General features: G+C 32.4%; 1 protein-coding gene across 2 annotated transcripts; it reads left to right on the top strand.

The window, feature by feature from the left end:
• On the top strand, positions 1-25,261 carry LOC111619453 (patched domain-containing protein 3-like). Of its 2 annotated transcripts, none has more exons than XM_023361163.1 (6): positions 1-86; positions 157-291; positions 9,015-9,531; positions 17,032-17,510; positions 23,241-23,570; positions 23,650-25,261. In XM_023361163.1, exons 3-6 carry the CDS (start codon positions 9,023-9,025, stop codon positions 24,873-24,875), a joined length of 2,544 nt encoding a protein of 847 aa, XP_023216931.1. In that variant the 5' UTR covers positions 1-86; positions 157-291; positions 9,015-9,022; the 3' UTR covers positions 24,876-25,261. The 2 variants fall into 2 exon arrangements, with proteins under 2 accessions (XP_023216931.1, XP_023216932.1); XM_023361164.1 differs by having other exon boundaries at positions 28-86; positions 140-291.
• Positions 25,262-27,946: the final 2,685 nt, after the last annotated feature.

Consider the following 27,946-nt stretch of genomic DNA (forward strand, 5'->3'; position numbering starts at 1 on the left):
GGTATAAGTTAAGTATTCATAAGTCTAGGAAAATCGGACGACAGTTGTTGATATTACGTCGAATAATCCGAACTTATATTGGTCAGGTAAGATATAGAATTTGAATATTTACATATTTACTTCTATATAATGAAAATAGCCGATTATTTTTATTAGATTTTAACAGAAAAAGAGAATTTTAAGAAAATTATGAGCCCTGTAGAGAATCAGAATATGACTCACTGGATGCTTTAATAATATAAAGGAGAAGACCTCATCATTACAACATACGTATCTGCATAGGATTAAAGAGTAAGAAGAGTCCTAAGAGGGACGAATTTTTTCCCATCTTTACTAAACTAATTTTAAACTAAAATAAATAGAAAATTACATAATAATAACAATAAACGTTTCCTACATTTGCTTTTTAAATAAGACTTCTGCATAAAAGATAACTTGCGTACTTGAAAAGTACTAAGTAAGTTATGTATTATGTAGGAGTGCTTAAAATTTAAATACGAGGCTTAAAAGTCTAAATCGTTGTTCAAGAGTCGAGAAATTATATAGAAAATATCGAATATTCTCAAGGGAATGCCGAGTACCGAAGCAAGGAAAATGGTGGGATGTGACCAAGGGCGCTAGATAATCCAGGTATGCTCATCCACCAATGTGGTCCATAGAAAGCAGTAACTTGACAAATTTGGCGCATGTAAAATGTATTTATCACAAATTAATTAAAATTCATTTGTAATTTGATAAATACATTTTACTAATAATAAATATAAATTAATTTAGGCTAAATCAGGGATCTAATTTGAGTCTCAAGAGTCAATGGAAGCACCAGTCTTTGCTTTTAGTTTTTTTTATATTATTATTAAATACAGTTATATTGTCATATTGTAATTGCAATTATTTCATTATTGTGTTGTTATATTTTTAATCCAAAATGTTTCTTGTGACCAGTTAGAATAAAAGAAAACAAAAGATAACAAAAACAAAATCAGATTTAAAGAAAACATTTATTTTGATGCATTTTTTGTGTAGTAAATTTTATTTTTGGATTTTGTAATAGTTCTTTGTTGTTTCATATAATCTTACAGTAACAAAATGCTGTATTATTTTTTCGTCAACACACAACATAAAGGTAATGTTGTCTTGCAGTATTGCAAGACAACATTTTGGAGTCGAACAACACGGAATTTTGTTAATTTTCTTTGCTATGCAAACACGCGATGCTACACTAGCAAGCTGCCATCTTTGATTATGACGTAAAAAAGACCAATATGGCTGCACACGTGGCGGAAACGTATGAGCATACCTGGATAATCTAGNTTCTGTCTGCTGTTGTTTTTACGGTTGACAGCAGCCGTGTTATATGGGGTTTACTGTATATATTTTATTTTTTACTTTTTTATATTATAAGGAACTAATTTTTCAGTATTAAATAATTTTTAAAATATTCTTATTTTATTTCAAGCATTTAAATAATGTTATATTAATAATTATTTGCAATATCTTATAATCAAAAATAATTGCGTTGTACTCGTTATTTTTTCAGGAAATTGCAATATCATTTATAAAAGAAACAAATGAGTTTATTAATATAATTTTTCAGCAATCAAAACGAGTCGATAAACATTTTCGTGTCATTAATTTTCAAAAGGGCATAGGACACATAGACCGTACTGTACATTGGAGCACTTGGACACGTCGGGTTGCACCTTTTTTTAATTCCCAAGGAAGTTCTAAAGATTCATATTGTTTTTAAATTTATTATTCATTTTCATCACAGAAAAATGTTTAAAGTGATGACAAAATTAAAATAAAAATATTTGTTATTACCTAGAAATTAGTTCTAGAGAGTCGTGATTGTTCGTTCGGTCGATTACCGAGGTACCACTGTATTTGATTAACGCGATTTTGATATATGCGGTATATATTTAAATATATACTGTATATTTTATATAATGTACGCACGATGTCTTTTTTTTTTATAGTTTTGTATTGTTTCCCCATTTTTATAGTCTACGGGCGACGCTGAAAGGGCGTATAATTTCAAAATCACAAATGACTGTCATGAACGAACTATGAATTTATTTTAAACACTAAGCATTATTTCAACATTAAACATGTATATTAAGATTATTTTTAACAATAAAACAATTAAAAACATAACTTATTAATATCCTTGACGTTCTTTTCGATCACAAGGTCAGTTTCTCAAATTGTCTCTACAATCTTCTTAAAATTTCCATATAGAATAAAGAATTATTTATTGTTACATCGTCATAATGTCGGGCTGCCAGGTTTAATTATATTTTTAATCAATTTAATTTAAAATATATGCTCTCCATCTCAAATTAATAGTGGCTTGCCCCTGTACATCATACTTTTCCTTTAACAATAGAGTCGTGCCGGTTCGATTTTGAAAGTTCTTTAAGTTTAGTAGTAACTTAATATACTGTATTACTATTACGTTTTGTACTTTCACGGCTTTTCAGTGTAAAGATAATTGAAAACTTTATATTTTTATTATAGTTCGTAACTATTTGTTTTTATTATTTACTATCAGATATGAGCGGCATTGACCGGCCAAAAAGTAAGAAGACTAAATGTTAAAATGAAAACCATAATATATATTTGATTATCTTAGCCTACTGCTGTTATATTTATCTCGAACTATCAAGGACAATTAAATCGGGGAAAGAGTGGGGTGTCTAGATTTCATGTAAGTCTACATTTTTTGCAGGGTCTCGAAGAATAAGTATGAAAAATTTGTTACAGATCGGATAAAAAGTTTTGGAGTTAAAAAGGAGAGATGAAATAAGAAAAGGTATAGGTGTTCAGGTTCCATGACTATATATTTTCCCGAGTCCGAGTTATGCAAGAATAATTTCGAGCAGATTGATCAAACAGCTAAGAACAGCGACACAAACATTTTATTGTATAACTTATATAAAACTGACGAGAGACCATTTAGCCCAGGGATGGTGAACCTTTTCGAGTCCGTGTGCCGTATAGTAGACGTAATTATTTTTTAAAACGTTATCCATGCCGAATTTCTAGACTTCGAATGTTTAAATATTTAAATAAATAAAATGAATATGCTTTAATTAGAGTAAATGTAAAGAAACTAAAAAAAAAGGATGATCAAGTGATAAACCGAAATCGTACGATACGTTATGTGATAGATGATTTCTCACGAATGCCATAGGTTCGCCACCCCTGATCCAGTCCAACAGACTAAACAATTCGTAAAGAACATAATAGTTCCGAGGAACCGTCTAGCTTAAGGGTTCTGATTGAACGACTCCGTCGGAACAGTTACTCACTCGGATCAATTTAAACGGTTCCCGTTCCGGAATACATATGTTCTTTACACTACAAAGTACAGTGCATAACTATTGATCATTATCAACAATTTCTTAAAAAGTGAAATATTTATAAAAAGAATTTTCTTTGTGGTTACATGTCATGGAGTCGTAGTTCTTATTTCGTTAAATTGCTTTTTGATGAAAACATAAATACCTATGAAAGTGTATACTGTAGAGCAAGTCTTTTTTTTTTTTTTAAATTTTTCCGTATTATGGAATTTTTCCACATATTGTACATTAAAGTTTTTCTAAACGTTACTTGATTACTACGATTCAAAAAGTTATACGTGCTACCAGTATGAAAAACCTTTATTTGGGTGCGTTGTCCTGACATTGATTTGTGGAAAAGAAAATTCAGCAGTCACATCACTAAACACAAAACACATGCTAACTAGAGTACAGTCTTTAAGAAGGGGATCTGAAGATTTTTCCCCATGCCTGGAAAAAATTTAAGGCTCCGTAGTAATTTCTATCCATATAAAATTAATGTTATTTTAATAACAGAAAATAAAATCTTTACACAGCTTTTTATTAAAAAAGAAACATTCCACGTATTTCATTTGTTCAAGGAGGGGAAAAAAAGGATTTAGGAATACAAACACGAAACTAATTTTATTCTAAAAAATTATTGATAAATTTACCTGTCTTCAAATTGCGTGTTAAATTAAATAGGTAAACGTAATCATAATTTTCTCAGTCAAGGTTAATTTAATAATTTTCTCAGATAAGAGATTAAGCTATAAGATAATTTATGCAATTTACTTACGATAAATTTTGTTTAGATAAAAATGACTGGACTTTAATGAATATTGATAATGATATTATTTGTTCTATGATTATAATAAATTTATTATGAAAACATTTTGCTTGAGTCAATATTTTATTTTGCAATTTAATGATTAATTTGATAAATATCGATGCAGTTAAATAAATAATGTTTGGGAAATTTCTGTTATTTTAGAACATACTTTCTAAACTTTTCAAGCTAAATATTAGGTGTTTCTACCTAATATAGTTTTCCTTTTTTTAAAAAAAAACAATTGGGTTTCTGTATTCGAGGGAATTGCGTATCAATACTTCTTGCGAAAACCCGAAATTACGCGAAGATCCTTAATCAAATAGTCTCAAATCTTTTCTACGTATGCTTAAACACTTATACAACCATTTCAGTTAACAAAATAAATGTTTACATGTGTCTATAAATACAAAGTAATTTATATGAAACAAAAACAATATGGGTAAAAAAAAAAAACAATTATAAAAATTTACTCACCCGTTCGAATCTTATGGAGGATAAAAACTTTTCTTCTATTTTCTGTCTGCTGTTGTTTTTACGGTTGACAGCAGAACATCACCCTCTACCGTCCCTCCAATCATCTGTTTTTACTTTCTCGGTTGTTACATATAACAGANTGAGGATATTTTCAAATATGCTAAACATGTTAATTTATTTATAAACTTATCATGTGGAAAACTGTGGTATGTTTTATAATTTATAAATAATGTAAAGTAGATAGCATAACTTAATTTAGTTGGGCTTCTTATTCATAAATAATCGTTAATAAGAAAACAGTATTTTCAAAATTTTTTTTATTTCAAAAGTTATTTTCACAATTGGTTTAATTCATTATAAATTATTTTATATTTGATCATTCAAAGTTTATTGTGTACTGAATAGGAATACTGGATATTTTTAAGTCAAATCATAAGAGCTTATACTGTATCAAAATTACACATTCACATAATTTTAATTCTGCATACTGATATAGTGGATGATTTCTGGATGTTTTAATGTGTATGGTTTTGTAGAAAATATTAAAAAATTTAATAAAACGAACATAAATTGGCATTTGTCAGAAGTAAATTTACGTCAAATAAAATCGAATGTGAAGGAATAATATTCGTAAATTGGTAAAAATTCTGTTAGAAGACGATAAGGTGAGAATTGAAATGACATCACCGAAATGAAAATACCTCAAGAGAGAGATAGAGTAATGGTGTTTGATTTTAAAGTAGAACTTTTGGAATAATTTGAATCAATTTTAATATTTTTAGTAGAAAACTTTTAAGAGTAGATACATTGGTTTATCAGCAAATAATAAATTTTTAAAAATTTGCGATATTTTTAATCCTGTAAATGTTATATGAATTGAACTTTTAAACTTAACGTTATATGAATTTCATAATAAAAACTTCTAATATTTTATTTGAATTTCACGTTTCGTCTATTAAATATTAGGCCTATATGTCTACTTTTATAAATCAATTAAAGCTATTTTGAATTACCTTAATCTATTTATGTATTGCCACTCTAAACAGAGAATTTATAAATTGTATTGAAGGATTTCATTATATTTAATATCTGTATAATAAAAGAATTATTTTTTAAACTATAATTATAAAATTTTAGGATTTGCATTGACTTTTTCAACTATTCTACTACAATATATCATTTAACTTAATTCATCATTAATAGGCTTTATAATTTTTCCTATCAATCCTTCTTAAATTGATACTACAACTATAAATTTGATTTTCTCAGATAATCTACGAGATAATATTTCTTTTATAATTACACATTCTCTTGCAATCTAGATTCATAAATTCGATATGAATAAGAAGTTGTGAGCAATTGTTACAACGAAATAATATATGATGCCGAGTGAATTTATACGAAGTCTTCCCAACATAAATTCATTCGATATCATGATATTTTCTGTCATCTGTAGTAATATAATAAATTCATTATTGATAAAAACATAACGTTACTCAATTGATAGATGCCATTTTTTGTTGTTTTTTTATACATAAACATTGAAAACAAATGTTCATACATCAAAGTCCATTTCAGATTTTCATTTCAGATTCATATTGTCAGATAATGTTAAGAACGAATGAATAGTAATGAAAATAAATATTTAATTTCCCATTATATATATTTTCATTTGATATTATTTTTACTGTATAAAATAATTTCCCCAAAGAATGCTTCGAAACTGTTAATAACGAACTGCAGTAATATATAATTTCAATGAGATCTAAACCATCCATCAAATTTTAACATTATCTTTTCTGAAGAACTGGCAAAAATTAGAGTCTAAAGTGTAAAAAATTTTTGAAGAATAGGAAGATGTAGTTGCTTTCGTTGCATAGTAAAACATGAGTGAGAATATATTCCTTTAAACTCTGGGAGTTTGTAAAGTCAGGGAAGACGTTATGGTGCACGATAATTTTGAAATAGAATTTGCTGCATACAAATAAAATTAGCATTTACGAAATGACAGATAAGTCAAATATAAAGTTTATCAAATACAGTAGAGCATCGATTATCCGAAAGAATTCCAGTCGGCAAATTTAAATTTTCTCCAGTACTGTGGCGCTGCAATCTTTGGCTATGTCTTGTGCTACTAAAATATTTTACGTTTTTGATACTAAATTAACTTCTGAAGTATAATTTTTTATAGTTTTTATATNCATATTGTAATTGCAATTATTTCATTATTGTGTTGTTATATTTTTAATCCAAAATGTTTCTTGTGACCAGTTAGAATAAAAGAAAACAAAAGATAACAAAAACAAAATCAGATTTAAAGAAAACATTTATTTTGATGCATTTTTTGTGTAGTAAATTTTATTTTTGGATTTTGTAATAGTTCTTTGTTGTTTCATATAATCTTACAGTAACAAAATGCTGTATTATTTTTTCGTCAACACACAACATAAAGGTAATGTTGTCTTGCAGTATTGCAAGACAACATTTTGGAGTCGAACAACACGGAATTTTGTTAATTTTCTATGCTATGCAAACACGCGATGCTACACTAGCAAGCTGCCATCTTTGATTATGACGTAAAAAAGACCAATATGGCTGCACACGTGGCGGAAACGTATGAGCATACCTGGATAATCTAGCGCCTTAATATGATCTACACGGCCTTTCGGTTCTCGGCCTTACGGGAGTAACGTAGTCATTATAAAAGTTTTAAGTATGGAAGTTGGTATAGCATGCCATGCTTTCTCCAAAGTCTTTTACTAAACTGTATTGTTTGAAATCATCGTAAACAGTTCTTGAGAGCACACTCTAGATATTCTCTATTGGGTTTAAATCAGGAGATTGAGGTGGATGATCCAACAGTTAGACTTATTTTTTGCTGAAACCAATATTTTGTAGTGCAAAATAAATGGATAGGTGTATTGTCTTGCGTAAAATAAAACTTTCTGCCTTCTAATTTTTGTACATTTAGAAGTAAAGTAATTTCAATTAGCTTTTGATACTTCTTTGAATCCATTCGTCCATTTATGAATTCAATAGATGACTTTCTCGTACAAGAAATGGCACAAATAATAGAACCAGCCAACTGTAGTCCAGATAAAATCCTCTCTTCTTTGCGCAAATAATGAAAATAATAATTCAGACCATCTGGACCATACAAATTAAACTTTTTTTCATTTGAAACAAATAACCTATTACCATTCTATGACATTTGATCTCACGCAGAAGTCAATCTTGCAGTTTTATGTTTTTTAGTTAGGGGAGGTTTTCTTTTCAATTTCTTTCTTTTAAGACGTCCTGATGATTTTATCTCTCTTTTGAACGGCACAGGAATGAACTTTTAACTCTAATTGACTCACAATTTTTGATGCTGATGTCACGCTGTTGCTTGCAACCCTCAAAATTTGCCTCTTATCTCTTGCATTAAACTTAGGTCTTCCATTATTCTTTTTCGAGTTGTATTTATCACCTATTTTTTTAAATATAATTGTATACAACAGTGTGACTCCTTCCTATTTGGGTAGCTACACCATCATAGTTTTGTAACTGTAGCCATAAAATTTGTACTTGTTCTTTCTCTGCCAGTTTTATACCTTTTCACATGATTTTTTGTACACAAATATATACAGATCTCTACTTTTTTTAAAGCGTAAGAACATGATTGAACCAATAATTTTAATGAAATTAATTGTTTAGGTGAAATTTTTGCTTGTCTTTAAAGTTTTATCTACCACCACGTATATCAAATTGTTATTGTATTTTTTAAATTTAAAATTCGATGAATAATTCTCAAATAAATAAAAATTTTCTGCATTGTATTACGTAGATACGAAAGAAGTCTTATCACGCTATTGTGTTATTATTTTCAAAAATAAAATATAATTTTCCTTGCATCATTCGTACTCGATTAATGAAGGTCAAAAATTATTATTGTTCTTGAAAATAAATTTTCATTTTAATATGAATGTTTACAGTACAGTACTTCCTTCATAGTTAATATAAACTTATTCGTTGCATTACTGCTTAGGAATATATCCTTTAAAGGCATTATTATAAGTGTTTATAATTAAGATAATTGGAATTTGTAATGCTTAATATTACGCTAAAATTATGAATTTATTAGTGAATAAGTAGTATTTTAAAGTGCTTTAATGATATTTAAAGAAATTAGGAAGTTATAGTATAAGGTATAGTGTATTACAAACAAGTAAAAAATATATAATTAGGTGTTTTCTAGATTATCGAGTTTGAATCTTCGATCCTAAAATCCTATTAATTGGCCGTCAAATTGATATTAATTTGACAATAAAAATAAAAAATAAACATGATAATTTATATAATTATATAGATTAGGTGTAGAATAAGTAATATTTATCTTATGTTTACAGGAAGAAATATGAGAAAAGGTTATGTATCAAACATATCATCCTTTATCTTCTATCGAATTGGCTGTCATATTGGAAGACATCCTCAATGGTACATCGCATCCTTTATCCTATTAACAGGAATTCTAGCAACTGGAATGTTAAACTTAACTGTAGTAGAAGATATAGAATATCTGCTCACTCCAATTAATGCAAGATCTCTCGTAGAGAGAAGATCTATCGAAACTCAGTTTCCACAGAAATTATCAAATTACTATTTTTCTAGAATGCTGAATATTCGTGGAGTTAACTTTGTTTTGATTCTACCAAAAAATAATAAATCGATGATGGACGAAACTGTTATCGATGATGTTCTAAAACTTGATGAAATTATTCAAGATATCAGTATTTTCTGGAACAGCTCTTTCATTCGTTATAAACATTTGTGTGCTAAGATGATAAATAATAGATGCTATGAAAATTCTGCAGTTACTTTAAAAGGAAAAATTGAAAAAATGAAAAAAGGAGAATATCTTGTCAAGTATGTTGTGAAATTTTCCATTATTTCTATTCTTTAAAATTTAATAATTTTATACTAAAATAGATAATTTATATTGCCTTGTGTAATTCTTTAAAAATTCGTTGTAACATTAAGAAACTTTGTAAATACAGTCGACCCCCTATAACACTGTTAATTATTCCGTTTTATATGAATTCCATGTTGTACGAGTCACTTAGATTTAACAAATACGTGTGCTGGGTTGTGAACGGCTTACGTATTTGTTAAATCTAAGTGACTCGTACAACATGGAATTCATATAAAACGGAATAATCAACAGTTTTATAGGGGGCCGACTGTACTTAACAACATTACCATCGATAGAATGAATGACTTTTTTAGAACATGGTATCGTTATAATTAATAACATCTTTCAGAATATTAACTTTATTTTACTCTTTTTCCTCTGTGATTATTAGAGAACTTTTTCCATGTTTGTCTTTGTTCGGCCGGGGTGGTCGGGAAGTGAGGATCTGGCCTGTTATATCCGAGACAGACTACTTACTGCTGGATTCAATTCCGTATTGTCATAGTGGTAGGCTGATGCTTTAATCGCCTCGGCCATCTGGCGCGGCAATCGAATTATTTAATGTTTATATAGGCCTATGTTAAAAGTGAATTAGATCAATGTGTATATAGGGATTATAATTCTTATTTATTATATATATGAATCCAGTATGTGCATAATATACTAGTATATTAAGATGCAAGATGATAAGTTGATATATAACCAGTGGCAAGATGAGAGCTAGTTACAATTTTTGAAATTATGATGAACGGTAAATAATGTTTTACACATTAAAAGTTACGACTTCAATTAATTTTTATTTGTTTCCTTAAATTCCTGTGTAAGTTTATTGACTGTTGATCGGTTAAATTAGATTTATTATATAAATTCACTTGGCCCCATGAAGAATTAACTTCACCAGGGACAAAAGGTAAAAAGTTTGTTCGAATAAATGATTTGAAATTCAAAATAAATATAAATGACAATATTTTGTAAAAACGATAGATTCATAATATTTTGTGAATGAGATAATGGGAAATATATTTTCTAAACATTATTAGAAATACAGAGTGGAAAGAAAGTCACTTAACATCCCAGCTACAGAGTATGGAATGCACCAAAGTTAATTCGCTGACACATTAGACCAAGGCGAAAACAGATTAATGTGTGCTACACGCACAGCCGCCATCTTAATGACGGCCATATTGAATGCTACTACGAAAATGTAAATGAAAGGGGATCATGTGATACATCATTTAGGATCAGAATTTTACAAGGAATTGATTACTGAAAGATTTTATTGACCTACCTCGAACGGTTACAGAGTTTTGCACGTTACATGATGTGCTCAATGTAGATACAATATATTCTTTGTGTTTATTCTACATTCTGTAATAAGGATATTAAGTGACTTTCTTTCCCACTCTGTATATGATGCAGCCAAATAGGAACACAACTTTGTACTAGTAATTTTACCCAAGAAGTTTTCTGTAAAAACTGTTGTTAAACAATGGCAACTGGCCTATATAATTTAACCAAAACGAAGAAAATGGCCCAACAAATGGGGACTGTCACTAATATCGAACGTTTGATGGTGAAAAATTATACGTCCGGATAGCTGAGATAGCTTCGACTAATCGGTCTGCCGCTCTGAGTTGTAAGGAAACTGGGTTGAGTCTGGAACCTTATAAATTTTTCAGGGAGATGATCAGTCTCGGATATATCGTGTCTCGCCCCTCACTAAATTAACCAGCTTTATTGTGGGCCTGGCTGAATTCACAGTGAGCATGGTTAAAAGGCTTTTTAGTATATTCCTTCATCGTATCACGTTTTTTTCCCCTTGATTTGGAGAAGAGTATCGAGATATGAAGATCGACTCCTCCATCTAATCGTTTATCGTGTAATGTGAAAAAGGACGAATGTGCAGTAAATATCGACGATATCCAATGATATATCGTTTAGTCTATCTACAGGATATAATTACCGGTTATTTTATAATAGTCTATACGACTATATGTTCCCAATTCATTTTACCTCTATTAATACCATTACTTTTATTTTTTTAACAAAAACATTCTTCTATTATTATATATATAATAAAACAAAGTTTATTATAAAATGATTTATTTAAACATGTTTATGCATTGAGGAATGGATTTTTTTTTGCAAAATTCGCAGATATATTAATCTGTCTTTCTACGTATATATTCATCATCCTGAACATTCAAAGTAGTTTCAATCAGTGCAACGTTAAAATCTCACTCATACTTTACTGTGACAATCTGATGACCACATTCTTCCACAAAACTTGTAGACAGCATCACTTTCAGTGTGATAAAATCATTAAAATAGTTTTTGAGAATATTTTTACTACTCCAAAAGCAAAGGTACAGTAGATGCCATCCATCGGGTCGTTAACTATATCCACCAGGCTAAACAAAACAATCAGCATATAGTAATTATCACTATTGACTTTAGAGGCGCCTTCGATCACGCCTGGTGGCCTTTTATCCTGCACACATTACATGCTCATCATTGCCCTCAAAATCTTTACAAACTTCTTCAGTCTTATCTTAGCAATGGGAGTGCAGGTGTTTATACAACACAAAATAACATAGTCATACCCATCACTCGAGGCTGTCTTCAGGGATCCAGGTCTTTGGAACATAGCCTATAACTCTATTCTGCACTTAAACGACAACCTGCCTCCTGGTTGCCGAATACAGGTCTATGCGGACGACACAATTATCCAATTAACACAGACAAATGCGAAAGCATGATAGTTGGTAGGAACACGCCACTCGTCAGGAAGCTTACCTTTCGAATAGGTGCTCACAGAATAAAGCAAATAACGAAAATTAAATATTTAGGTGTTATTCTTAACAAGAGACTTAACTTCACATCCCACATCAAATACATCACGGACAAAAGCTAAAAAGACGGCCAACGCCATTATTAGTGCTAGGAACACGATTCCTTGGCCCTAACGCTACTAAGCTTATTTACTGGGGTGCAATTCAGCCAGAACTCCTCTGTGCCATGCAAGTCTGGGGCTACGTGGCCGCCAAAGTCCATAACCGTAAAAAACCGTTAACTGTTCAAAGGATTGCATCTCCCGCATTTGTAAGGCTTATAGGACCGCACCCACTAGTGCCCTTTTGGTAATGTCAGGATTGACCCCTATCGACTTAAAAATTAAACGCATTATTTGGCAGAAAAATCTCGTTACTTTACCCTGGCGAAATTATAGCGACTCGGATGTCGACAGAATGATTAGAGTAGGTAAGATTCCACCCCCAGTTTGACCTTGATCGATGATATCAAAAAGTTCAACATCGACTAAAATACCCTCCCGACTTACGATTACCACCCCTCTCATCAGCTTGCCCCTGACGTATACTTCGAAGATCCAGATGATCATTTCATATTTAGGATTTACACTGACGGTTCCAAGATGGATGACGATGGAGGTTCAGCTTTTGTAGTTTACTCAGGCTGCGAGCTTCACAACGCTTCCTTCCATCTAAGTACTGTACACACTGCTCAATAGTACAGGCAGAAACTTTAGCTATTTATATGAGCTTAATTCACATTAAGCATAGGAAAGACAAAAGACACTACTTACACTATAGCATTTATTCTGACAGTAGGGTAACTTTACACAGGATTGCGAAGTCTGATAGCTGCTTAAAACTCGTCCATCTCATACACCACATTCTCAGACACTTAAACAACAATATTAGAATAGATTTCCAATGGGTTCGTGTAATGCGGGCATTCTCGGCAACGAGACCGCTGACCATCTTGCCAAACAAGCTGCAAAGTCTTCAATCACTAGTATTTTCAGTTACATTTCTATCTCGCACATAAATAATCACGTCAGAAGCAAATCTTCATTCTATGGCAAGACAGCTGAAACTGTGACACCACTGGTAGGCTTACCTAAATATTCATCCCCATGGTTGACACTACTGCGATTCTTCGCCACTTTTACTCTAGTTACTCCCTCACTCGCTACTCGTACTTACAGGACACGGCAACTTTAAGCAATACTTGCATAGATTTAACCTTAGTGACAATCCACAATGCGATTGCGGTATTCAAGAGGACCAAACACCACTTCACTTCGTTTTTCGCTGCAATAAGTACCATCACATTAGGGATAGTTTAATGAGAGCTGCTATTCTTGAAGGGTACAATTGGACTTGCAACCCGCACCAACTTATTCACACGCGTACAATGTTCCATTATCTCCTTGCATTCATATCCCTTAGTGCGGCTCTTGAAAGCACTCACTCTGGGGGCACGGATGGCAATTAGCCTTGCTTTGTTTCAACTGTTGTATATAGCTGCCTTTCAACTTTGTATTTTAATTTTTATTTTCCGTCTTCTTTTTCAGTCTACATTCGGTTAGTCCTAGTTGTAAGTTAGATTAGGGACTCTTAGCTTGGTTTCCAGTTAGATTATGGTAGGTTAGTTTAGTTAGTGAGTAAGTTAACGTTTAAAAAATATATATAAATAAAAAATAAATAAAATAAAATAAAAATAAAAATTTGGGGTCTTGCTAGTTTATCTCTGTCGGTCTGTTAGGCTCGTATAGTTATTTTATGTCTAGTGTCGTTATGTTCGTTTGTTTCACACTGTCTATCTATCTGTTAACAGTATTAAGATTCGTGCTCGCGTTCAGTTTTATTAGTATTAAGTAGATATAATTCTTTCTATTAACAGCCACTTGGCATTAACTTCTACACTTAACTATTCGTGACGGCACTCAATTATTGGTGTTCGCTACACTCAGGCTTTCTTTTAGACACTTCTGGCGACTACGGCATTGCAGCCTAAAAACTGCACGTCAACATCAAACATAGAGGGTACTGTATCCTTACGTACAGTACGCCGTTCAGAGGAAATCTACCTTTGTCTACGTCTGTCTCTTCTCCCTCCTTCTTCCCCCTTCCCTTATCCTCTTTTCTACCGGCTAAACACTTCGTGTACAGCCGATGTCTTTCTTGTATGTATGTATGCTCTATTCCATCTTCTCACTCATAGATTCTATGGCTTTAGACATGGATTCTGATGCCATGCTAGTTTCTTCTATTTTTTCTTCCATCGTCTGATATTGTTTTTATCCTAAACATGAAAAAAGACCTAATTAGTCGAATTCAAAATGATATTCAAAAAAGTGTAGATTCTAGTTTGGAACGCTGGGAATGAGAAAAAAAGGCAATATTTTGGAACAATGAAAATCCAGCAACACGTTGCTTAACTTTTCCGGTAACATTTAAAACTTTGCTAGCGCCATCTGTTATGATATTTTATTTTTATATTTTTAACTATTATAAAATGGCAAAAACTTAATTTTGAGGGTAGTGATGGGTTTTTTAAAATTTGTAAATGCTAATAACGAGTAAAATCGTCATTAAGAACGACCCTACTACAGATATGGCATACTTTCCTCTGTCTCCCCACTTCCTCAACCTTTAAACATCAAAATTTAACAGCATTAATCCCCTAAATACACGAACCTCTGTAAAATTTCAAAAATTTTCGACGGAAAGCATAAGAGTTAAGCTTCAAAAACGGAGAACAAAAATCGTGCTCCTCACACAAATTTACTAACATCCATATAGAAAATAATCTCCAATATACTGTATATATATGAATATATATATTCATTTCTCGACGTTTGAACGTCCCCTGTGTCCAAAAATGTAAGAATCTTCGGAGACAAGCATATTTTAGTCTATACTTTCTTTCTGTTAAATATAACTGAGGCCCGCCCAGTGGCCGAGTGAATAAAACCACTAAACACTGGTAGTTGGTCATGGGTTCGCGCCCCGACAACCGACTTGTCACGTGTTTTCAGGGTTTTCTTCACCCAGTGGCGTTTTCTTTAAAAGATCCACCCTTGGCAGATCGCCCATGTGTTGCGTTTCCGTAAGTAAACAAAATGTACACTCATTGCCATAGAAATTAGAGCATCAAGGAGTTTTCGTATCGCTGTGAAACTTGGTATGTAGACAAGTCTCAGGAAGATATGGAAATGATTAGTTATAACATGATAACTCATTGTGTAATGCTAGCAGAGGGCGTTAAAGTGCGTTTCCCTTGGCATATAAAAAGTGGGCAAAGGCATCCTGTCAATAGTTTACCTGTTTCAGAAGGAGAGTATCACTAGAGATGCAATCGAATACGATATGAACAACTAACCGAGTTTGAGATGGGAAGGATTATCGGGTTGAGAGAAGCCAGATGGTCGCCGAATAGCCCACACTTTTGTGGGATCAATGGATAAGAGAGAGCTCGCACACACGGCGCCTAGGCTCGGGACGCCCTCGACAGATCACACTAGTCGAGAGGACCATTTGGTTTTCCTACAAGCACGCACACACGACCGTATCGTTGTCTGCCATCCTGACAGTCGATACCATCATTACAGGACCCTGTGTCTGTCCGAACCATTTTGAGGCGCTTGGATGAGGACCATTTGGTGTGTCTCAGCAGCCATTACGTATACTGCCATTCACACTACCCACCGTCGCATCCATTTGGAGTGGTTTCGCTTCCAAGGGGATTGCACCACAACGGAATGGAACCGGGTCGTCTACAATCCAGATTCAGTTTGGGCACTGATGACGGCCGTGTTCGTGTCTGGAGGCCCATGGTGAACGCCTCAATTCTACTGACGCTTTGGAGCGGCACACCGCCCCCACATCTGGTGTGATGGTCTGGGGTGCCATCACATACGACAGCCAGTCATCTCTAGTAGTGATCCAAGCGACCACGACAGCCCAGAGGTATGTTAGTGACATCCTGCTGCCACATGTGTTGCCTCTCGTAGCAGAGCTCCCAAGAGCCATTATCCAGCAGGCCAATGCTCGACTACATACATCAAGGGTGCCACAGGACTGCTTTCGCCACATTGCCACACTTCCTTGACCCGCCCGGTACCCTTATTTGTCACCAATCGAACATGTCTAGGATCACCTGGGACTTCAAGTTAGACAATCTAGGAGTTTGGACGAACTAGAGGACAGCTTGCAGCAACTGTGAACTGTGATGCCATAGGACACCATACGGCACCTGTATGCCTCCATGTTCGCCCGTATCACATCGTGTATTCACGTAGAGGTGGCCCAACAGTGTATTGAAACCGCCTTTCATTTCTAGTTTTTCTTGGAATAAATGATCCTTTTACTTTCATTTTGTAATTGTTATTTATATCAGTTACAATTTCATTCGATTTACTTTTACTTTCCAAAAAAGAAAATAAAAATGCAATTCGTCATAGACCAATAAAGATTTAGCGCAGTAGTAATTTCGCTAAACAATTTGCATGAGAAATATATTTTAATAACGAGTTAAAACTAAACTAAAATATTTAACATAAAATGTTTTGTAAGAATACTCTAATACTAATATTTTTATTTTATAAAATCATATTCAAATAATGACTAACATTTTTTGCATAATAGATATCCTATTGATTATAAAAGAATGAAAGTGACGGGTAAAGAATTTGGAGATGTCAAAGTTAATAAAAATAATTACATCGAAGAGTTTTCGGCAGTTTCTTTACACTACATGCTGGATTGTAGAACTGAAAAAAATAATAAATTATGTACAACTTGGGGAGAAAAGTTTATATCTACATTATTGAAAACCAATTTAGAACATATAAAAATTTATATATTTTCTGACAAAGGAATCGCGGAAGAAATGAATAAACAAACTAAAACAGTGACTATGCTTTGCATTAAAGCAGCTATTCCTATTTTATTAATGTTTGTATTGATATCGAATTTATCTTCAAATATGATAACCAGCAAGCCATGGCTAGGTATAGCTGGTATTATTTCAGTTGGGATGTCTGTGATATCTGCTTTTGGACTATTACGATATTTTGGAATCGAATTTGTAAATTTAAATATGTCAGCTGCACTGTTATTGCTTGGTAAGTAATCCTTTATTATCTTACATTTTCACAAGTAACATGTATAGTAAATTTTTTTTAATTTCATAATTTATAATGCTTACATTTATTTATTTGATTAACCTATATATATATATATTATGTATGTTTTCAAAGTCGTCTTTTATTCAATTATTTATTTGATTTCCTTGAAGTATTCTTTGANCAGCCACTTGGCATTAACTTCTACACTTAACTATTCGTGACGGCACTCAATTATTGGTGTTCGCTACACTCAGGCTTTCTTTTAGACACTTCTGGCGACTACGGCATTGCAGCCTAAAAACTGCACGTCAACATCAAACATAGAGGGTACTGTATCCTTACGTACAGTACGCCGTTCAGAGGAAATCTACCTTTGTCTACGTCTGTCTCTTCTCCCTCCTTCTTCCCCCTTCCCTTATCCTCTTTTCTACCGGCTAAACACTTCGTGTACAGCCGATGTCTTTCTTGTATGTATGTATGCTCTATTCCATCTTCTCACTCATAGATTCTATGGCTTTAGACATGGATTCTGATGCCATGCTAGTTTCTTCTATTTTTTCTTCCATCGTCTGATATTGTTTTTATCCTAAACATGAAAAAAGACCTAATTAGTCGAATTCAAAATGATATTCAAAAAAGTGTAGATTCTAGTTTGGAACGCTGGGAATGAGAAAAAAAGGCAATATTTTGGAACAATGAAAATCCAGCAACACGTTGCTTAACTTTTCCGGTAACATTTAAAACTTTGCTAGCGCCATCTGTTATGATATTTTATTTTTATATTTTTAACTATTATAAAATGGCAAAAACTTAATTTTGAGGGTAGTGATGGGTTTTTTAAAATTTGTAAATGCTAATAACGAGTAAAATCGTCATTAAGAACGACCCTACTACAGATATGGCATACTTTCCTCTGTCTCCCCACTTCCTCAACCTTTAAACATCAAAATTTAACAGCATTAATCCCCTAAATACACGAACCTCTGTAAAATTTCAAAAATTTTCGACGGAAAGCATAAGAGTTAAGCTTCAAAAACGGAGAACAAAAATCGTGCTCCTCACACAAATTTACTAACATCCATATAGAAAATAATCTCCAATATACTGTATATATATGAATATATATATTCATTTCTCGACGTTTGAACGTCCCCTGTGTCCAAAAATGTAAGAATCTTCGGAGACAAGCATATTTTAGTCTATACTTTCTTTCTGTTAAATATAACTGAGGCCCGCCCAGTGGCCGAGTGAATAAAACCACTAAACACTGGTAGTTGGTCATGGGTTCGCGCCCCGACAACCGACTTGTCACGTGTTTTCAGGGTTTTCTTCACCCAGTGGCGTTTTCTTTAAAAGATCCACCCTTGGCAGATCGCCCATGTGTTGCGTTTCCGTAAGTAAACAAAATGTACACTCATTGCCATAGAAATTAGAGCATCAAGGAGTTTTCGTATCGCTGTGAAACTTGGTATGTAGACAAGTCTCAGGAAGATATGGAAATGATTAGTTATAACATGATAACTCATTGTGTAATGCTAGCAGAGGGCGTTAAAGTGCGTTTCCCTTGGCATATAAAAAGTGGGCAAAGGCATCCTGTCAATAGTTTACCTGTTTCAGAAGGAGAGTATCACTAGAGATGCAATCGAATACGATATGAACAACTAACCGAGTTTGAGATGGGAAGGATTATCGGGTTGAGAGAAGCCAGATGGTCGCCGAATAGCCCACACTTTTGTGGGATCAATGGATAAGAGAGAGCTCGCACACACGGCGCCTAGGCTCGGGACGCCCTCGACAGATCACACTAGTCGAGAGGACCATTTGGTTTTCCTACAAGCACGCACACACGACCGTATCGTTGTCTGCCATCCTGACAGTCGATACCATCATTACAGGACCCTGTGTCTGTCCGAACCATTTTGAGGCGCTTGGATGAGGACCATTTGGTGTGTCTCAGCAGCCATTACGTATACTGCCATTCACACTACCCACCGTCGCATCCATTTGGAGTGGTTTCGCTTCCAAGGGGATTGCACCACAACGGAATGGAACCGGGTCGTCTACAATCCAGATTCAGTTTGGGCACTGATGACGGCCGTGTTCGTGTCTGGAGGCCCATGGTGAACGCCTCAATTCTACTGACGCTTTGGAGCGGCACACCGCCCCCACATCTGGTGTGATGGTCTGGGGTGCCATCACATACGACAGCCAGTCATCTCTAGTAGTGATCCAAGCGACCACGACAGCCCAGAGGTATGTTAGTGACATCCTGCTGCCACATGTGTTGCCTCTCGTAGCAGAGCTCCCAAGAGCCATTATCCAGCAGGCCAATGCTCGACTACATACATCAAGGGTGCCACAGGACTGCTTTCGCCACATTGCCACACTTCCTTGACCCGCCCGGTACCCTTATTTGTCACCAATCGAACATGTCTAGGATCACCTGGGACTTCAAGTTAGACAATCTAGGAGTTTGGACGAACTAGAGGACAGCTTGCAGCAACTGTGAACTGTGATGCCATAGGACACCATACGGCACTTGTATGCCTCCATGTTCGCCCGTATCACATCGTGTATTCACGTAGAGGTGGCCCAACAGTGTATTGAAACCGCCTTTCATTTCTAGTTTTTCTTGGAATAAATGATCCTTTTACTTTCATTTTGTAATTGTTATTTATATCAGTTACAATTTCATTCGATTTACTTTTACTTTCCAAAAAAGAAAATAAAAATGCAATTCGTCATAGACCAATAAAGATTTAGCGCAGTAGTAATTTCGCTAAACAATTTGCATGAGAAATATATTTTAATAACGAGTTAAAACTAAACTAAAATATTTAACATAAAATGTTTTGTAAGAATACTCTAATACTAATATTTTTATTTTATAAAATCATATTCAAATAATGACTAACATTTTTTGCATAATAGATATCCTATTGATTATAAAAGAATGAAAGTGACGGGTAAAGAATTTGGAGATGTCAAAGTTAATAAAAATAATTACATCGAAGAGTTTTCGGCAGTTTCTTTACACTACATGCTGGATTGTAGAACTGAAAAAAATAATAAATTATGTACAACTTGGGGAGAAAAGTTTATATCTACATTATTGAAAACCAATTTAGAACATATAAAAATTTATATATTTTCTGACAAAGGAATCGCGGAAGAAATGAATAAACAAACTAAAACAGTGACTATGCTTTGCATTAAAGCAGCTATTCCTATTTTATTAATGTTTGTATTGATATCGAATTTATCTTCAAATATGATAACCAGCAAGCCATGGCTAGGTATAGCTGGTATTATTTCAGTTGGGATGTCTGTGATATCTGCTTTTGGACTATTACGATATTTTGGAATCGAATTTGTAAATTTAAATATGTCAGCTGCACTGTTATTGCTTGGTAAGTAATCCTTTATTATCTTACATTTTCACAAGTAACATGTATAGTAAATTTTTTTTAATTTCATAATTTATAATGCTTACATTTATTTATTTGATTAACCTATATATATATTATGTATGTTTTCAAAGTTGTCTTTTATTCAATTATTTATTTGATTTCCTTGAAGTATTCTTTGAAAACTTAACAATTTATCACATTTGCTCATTTCCTTTCAACAATTCTCTGTTGCTTTTAAAACATATTCAATGAAACTTTCAGCTGGAACATAAAAGAATACATAATATATTTATCAATGTTTGGAAATTCATTAAACAGTAAATCATTTGCAGCTAAGCAGTAGATATCATATTCATTCCGTTGGGTATTTCTATTATGGACATCAAAAATTTTTTTAGTCCTAATCATAGTAGAACTGACAGCTGAATGATAGAGCAGATGTAGTGTATTTCTACCAGAACCCGAAATTAATCCTGACGTATTGAAAAACTCCAAGAACTTTCCGGGGTTAGTCCATCCTGGATATATCGGCTCTCGTCGTCTCTCACAACTCGATTGCTCCATTCGAGTCTTAGTACTATCGGTTTGATAGAAAGGCCTTCTCATTGCGAACAGGGCTGAGAGTCAAAAATCATAGTAGACTAATAATTATTGTTACGAAAATAAGAATTAAGAAAATGATAGTTTATGAAAATAGACCAGGAAATTAGTTCTGATTTCGAACAGTTACAGAGACAATAAAAGAATTTAATTATCAAAATTTAACAAGAGTTTAATTTAGGCTGTTGCATTGAACCCGTATTCCTCTATTTGAAAAGATTTACATAAACTCGAAATTGGATTAAAGCTTTGTTGCAATTTCCAAAAATAGTACGAAACTATTCAGACGTAAGAAACTATTCACAAATAAAAGAATACATAAATTAATACACTATTCTTAAAATTAAAAGATTTTATAATGAAATAGATAACATATTTTTAGTTTATTATTATTAATTAATTATAAAAATATCCAGCAACGAGTTGCATAACTTACCCAGCTGTTATGAGATTTTATTTTAAAAATAACTTTTATATTATTAATCATAATATAAAATTGTTTGTGGCATTATCTATTATGTGATTTTGTTATAAAAATGTTCTGTTTTTAATAATTATAAAATGACAAAACGCTTAATATTGTTTAGGGTAGATATGAGTTTTATAAAAAAAAAAAAAAAAAAAAAACTGTAAATGCTAACGAATAAAGTCTTCGTTTAGTCCGACCCCATTTGAGATATAATACGTGACCACCGATTATCTCTCCACTTTTAACCACAAAAATTTAATATCATTAATAACCTTATACATAAGATACCGTGCCAAATTTCGTTTCTTAATCTTTCCCCATCCTAGATATTAAACAAAATAGATGCCAAGACACACACACACATACATAAGTACTACAGTACTTACATGCACATTCACGGAATTCTTCTGCCGTTTTTCGACGACTTTTGATTGAAGAAATCTCAAAATGTAGAGATTTAGAACAAATTCGGAGGGTCAAATTTGCCACGATACTTTTGGAAGTGGAAGTAATAATAATGTAAGTGGTAAAGTATTAATGTAATGGTAAGTGGAAAAGTAATAATATTTTTAGAATTGTTCGTCTCTTGAATTTTCATAAATTTAGAAAATAAACAATTGTAGAAATAAGATATTTTTAATCAAAATAACCTTTTAAAAACTTTAATTTCTTTTTCTACGTTAACTTTTCGATTTAATGAGGATTTTTTGTAATGGTCTATTGTGTGACACACTCCTAAATTCAGTTATTTTATGAGAGAAGAATTTTAAAATTAACTAAAAGTAATATTTTTTCTGTGGCCCGTGATCTTATGAGCATAAAGGGCTAATTTCCAATTGTCAAACCAATGTTTTATATGAAAATATTTCCCCCAAAAATTTCCCGAAGAAATTTATCTAATGTCAATACTGTATATGTGGCTCCCTAATTTAAATTTTCCTGGTCCCTTAAACCTATAACTAGACACTGTGTTCCTTTCAGAGAAAATTTAGTATTTATTGTTAAAATAAAAGAAAAAAAAAACAAATGTTCGCATTTCAGGCAGCACAAAAACCCGAATTTACATACTGCACAAATTATAGGTATTTGTATTAAAATAATTTTAGTTAATACTAATAATTGCTTTTTGTTATGTATGCTATTTATTATTTAATGTGTTTATTTTCTAACATACAAAGTAGAGTATGTTTATTTAAAAAAATACATATTGCTAATTATATACTAATGCAAATTATTTATTTTTTTAAGGTGTTGGAGTCGATGATTCTTTCATATTAATTAATTCCTGGAGAAGAACAAATCGTGACGAATCTGTCGAGAAAAGAATGGGCGAAGCATTTGAAGATGCATCTGTTGCCATCACAATTAGTTCTTTAACCAATTTTCTATCGTTTTGCATTGGTCTCACTGTACCTTATCGTGCTATCTACATTTTCAGTCTTTACAGCGCGATATCAATTTTATTCGATTATTTCTACCAGATATTCTTTTTTGGAAGTCTCATGGCTCTAGACGGATACAGAGAGAAAGTTGGTCTCAGTGCTATTTTCTGTTCTCCTACAAAGCCTTCTTCATTAGGTATGTAAGATTAATTATTAAGAATATTGAATTAATTATATATACATTTAATAGAGAGTTCTGTTTACTTTTTTCGTAGATAACAAAGATATTGAAAACGCAACTGACATAAAATATGAAAATATGATAATCAAGTTTTTTCCAGAGACGTTAGCACCATTCTTGCATAAACGAATAACAAAAATATCTGTATTGTTTGTTTTTCTTATGTACTTAGCTGGTGCTATTTGCGGAATGAAATTTATTACGACAGGATTCGATTTTAATGTGATATATTCGTATGATTCTTATTTGAAAAATACTGTTTCAGTTTATAAGAACTATTTTAATAAATATCGAAATACAGTTCAAGTTATTGTTAATACAACTTTGGATTATTCAGATCTGGAAGTGCAAAATGACATCGAAGATATTTTGAAACGTTTCGAATCATGTCCATTTATGTCCAATTTTTCAACTACACAAAGTTGGTTGAGAGAATATCTGTCGTTTAGTAAAAATCCTGTATTCAATTATCTTTTAGAAGATTATAATTTAAATAATTCTTCACAATTTCTTGAAGGATTGAAAAATGTGTTTTTGAAAATAAAACCCGCGAATATATTTGAAAATGATATTATTTTCAATAAACAAGGCGAAAAGATTATTGCCTCTCGCTTCCTTCTCATGTCCTACGATGTTCCCGATTACATCTCAGAATCAACGTTAATGCGTAATTTACGTAATATCGCAGATAGTAGCAAATATCCAATATATATTTATGGAACTCAATTTCCTTTCTTAGATATTGAAATAAATATAACTGAAAATATGTTAAAAAATGTTGGATTGACATTAGTAGTAATATCTGTAGTTATCTTTTTGTTTGTACCTAATATACTTTTTGTTGTCTGTATTGTTTCTACTATTGTTTCAGTAGTAATAGGTGTAGTTGGTTATATGTCATTGTGGAATGTAAGCATTAGTTGCTTAAGTATGATATTAATAATAGTAGTCGTTGGGCTCTCTGTTGATAGTGTGGCTCATATAGCATACGCATTTTTATCTCCTAATGAAAGTAATTCTCTCGATCGCATGAAAATTGCATTTCATATAGCTGGATATCCAATTTTACAAGGATTTCTATCCACATTTCTTTGTATTATGCTTTTTTATTTCGGTCCATCGGAGATGTTTTTTATAATGTTTAAAATTCTGTTAATAACAACGATAATTATTTTAATTCATAGTTTGATATTTTTACCTTCAGCACTGAACTTTTTAGATTTAATACACATTCCATGGAAATTCTCTCTGAATTTGTAATTTATATCGCAGTTATATTATATATTTCAGATATTTACATATTATATTTACAAGAATCTTGGATTTTAAGTGCAACAAGTTAGAAAATACGAAAAAAAAAATTATAATTTATCAAAGTTATATACCTATAATACCATTGTTAAAATTAGAAAAAATGTAAACATAATACATAGGTTGCTTTTATTGAATAATTAACTAGAATTAAAACGAATAAAAATTATCCTTAAAAGTGTTATGAATTATTTTAATCGAATATCATTCTTAAGTAATCTTTTATTAATTGAAAGAATTATATAGTAAAACGCTGGGCTTAGTAATAGGACTATTAATGTATTGTTAACATGGGCGTAGCCAGAGTTTTGTTATGGGGGGCCTAGTGGAGGCCAACCTGACACAAAATTGAATTATTTCAAATTATTGTTCATTATTGGGCACCGAGCAAGCCGTTCACCTTTTTTTAGTATTCAAAACTTTTATTTTAGCTTTAGGTTTTTACAAATCGACTCAACACTTTTTCGGCTGTGATTTCCTGGGGAGGGCACCAGGTTCCCTGGGAGGGGCCGTGCCCACCCAGGCTCCCCCCTCGCTACGCCCATGATTGTTAACATTAATTAATTCTTTACTTCACAACTGTGTACATAGCTAAACATTGGACATCTTTAACATCACTATTCAGGAATATCTTACAGGAATAAAGAGTGATGTTAAAGATGCCCAGTGTCTACCTATACACCCAGTTGTGAATTAAAGAATAATTAAAAGAAGACAAGCAATGTCTTCTGCGAACAGAGAGAAAAGTTTTCTATATATTCGATTCTCTAAAACCTGTCTAAAACAGAAAAATGCAATTAATTAAACGATTTTCATTGATGTAATTTTGAATTGCCATGCCTCTGTGCATCTTTTCGTATAATTTCTGTGCTCTTAAAGAAAGTATTCATACTTTTGTTTTCAGATAGTATTCTGACACTATATATGTCAAAACCTATATATAATTGATGCTAGCACTTCTCCCTTGGCTAATGCAATAGAGGCTGTAAAGAATTTTGAGAATAACTAAAACGGAATGAGTCGTGTGTTGGAAAAATTATTAAACATCCTGCTTCGGAATTCTAGATAGCATAATTAGTTATGTCGCCTGCTTAGCTCTAGTTTGCACCTGCTCTTTATTAAGTGTTACTTCTAGTCAGATTCTTTTTTTACTCATTCCAATCTGTGAATACTAACAGAACCAACAGGCCTCTTAATTAGGTTCATGGTAGTGTTGGCTAGACCCACAATAGGAATGCCGTATAGTGAGGAATAGAGCCTGGGTAGCAACAGATTATACCTCGAAAAATTTCTTGGGTTTTTCGAGGCACGGAGTCGATTCCGAGTACTCCAGAGAGGAAAGTTGATCTTTTATCCGTCCTGGCCATCCGGAGGTTCCGGCCGCATCATTCCTTCTAGATTTCTCTAAAGTAATTAATATAAAATTTTTTAATTGTTAAATTTTTAAAATGTAGTACAAAATGTCTCCTAACATTTCTAGTGTTAAATTACATTAATTAATTAGCAGGTAAAAAATAGATTTTTTTTTTCATTTTGGCGATTCTTTAACGACTTCTGATTTCTGTTATTATCACCCACACTTTCATCTAACATGTAATTCGGTTATGAATCTCCTTGCATTTTCATGAATAACTCGAACGATGGCTTTAATATTGTCTTTTGTCAATTTATTTGTTAATCTTAGAATTTCAGTCATCACATTATATACTATAACTTCATACATATTATTAACAAGATGAATAATATTTTACAGAGATAGTTCGATTTCGTAGTTCACTAGCATTGGATCAACGTTATTACACTCTTTTGAATGCAAGAATGACTGATTTCAATGGCAAAGACAATCTCTATATTGTACATTATATTATCGTTTTGGAGCAAAATAGTGTTTTAGTATATATTGCTAAATAATATAATTCATTTATGTTTAAATAGCGATTTAAAACTTAGTAACTATTACATATTTCTGTAAATGTTTTCGTACCTCATATCATGTATGAATATTAGAAAAATAAAATTTTATAGTGTTTAATTCATATTGTCTACATTGAATATATAAACGATTTAGGTATATATATATATATATATATAATATACACGTCATTCAGGGTTATATATACATATATATTACACGAATGTATACAGAATTTAAAGATATATACGTATTATACTAATACATACACGTCATTCAAGGATATATAAATATATATATATATTACACAAATATATACACAATTTAAGATATAGATATTGTACGAATATATACACGTTATTCAGGGATATACAGTATATACAGCGAAACCTCTCTTAACGAGTATTTCGCATAACGAACAAATCATATTGTGAATAAATGAGTTGCTTAATGAGCGACGTTTTTCTCATAACGGGTGAGGAGAGGGGGAAGTTCCGGATTGTGCCCATGCTTCATCAGTGTATGTTTAGCACTCGTTCCGCTAGCATCTTAGGGTCGAGTTATAAACTCCGTAACGTAACCGTATTCGTAAATGTTTGCTACACTGCATATCTGTAGCAATAGTTATAAAATATCGTAAGGTTGTTTTCTAATCCTTTAAGGAACAAACATTTTTTACGGCTTACGAAGCATTCCATCGCGAGAATGCTCAAAATCATCGGCTGATGTTGCCTGATTTAACACTATAATTATTTATTCATTTTATCATTTCTCTATTTTCTTTTATGACCAAAATAATTCTTATCTTAAAATTTTATATTGTTTAGAGTAGCATTGCCAGTCAAAAGATACGTTTTAACCAATTTGTTGCTTCCGGCACAACTTCCGATTATATAGCGACTGCCTTAGCTCATGTGCAATTCGTCAATTCGCCGTATCCCTACCATAAGTTTGGTCGATCAAAAGTTTTCTTACCGAATACGGTACGACCATATGGTTACGTTACGGAGTTTATAACTCGACCCTAAGTGTCGCTTGTGATCATACATTTTATTCAAACTTGTTTTTAGGCTTTTTGCATATAAACATCAACAACCGTAACCTGTTA

This window comes from Centruroides sculpturatus, unplaced genomic scaffold (assembly GCF_000671375.1).
Source record: "Centruroides sculpturatus isolate CEXI.00-Female unplaced genomic scaffold, Cexi_2.0 scaffold107, whole genome shotgun sequence".
NCBI lineage: Eukaryota > Metazoa > Arthropoda > Arachnida > Scorpiones > Buthidae > Centruroides > Centruroides sculpturatus.

Bases quoted from the DNA above. Each gene is read 5' to 3' on its own strand.
- LOC111619453 (XM_023361163.1), top strand. From the start codon at position 9,023: ATGAGAAAAGGTTATGTATCAAACATATCATCCTTTATCTTCTATCGA. The intron at 9,532-17,031 runs GTATGTTGTGAA...TTTGCATAATAG, and splicing joins AAAGGAGAATATCTTGTCAA to ATATCCTATTGATTATAAAA. The intron at 23,571-23,649 runs GTATGTAAGATT...CTTTTTTCGTAG, and splicing joins TACAAAGCCTTCTTCATTAG to ATAACAAAGATATTGAAAAC.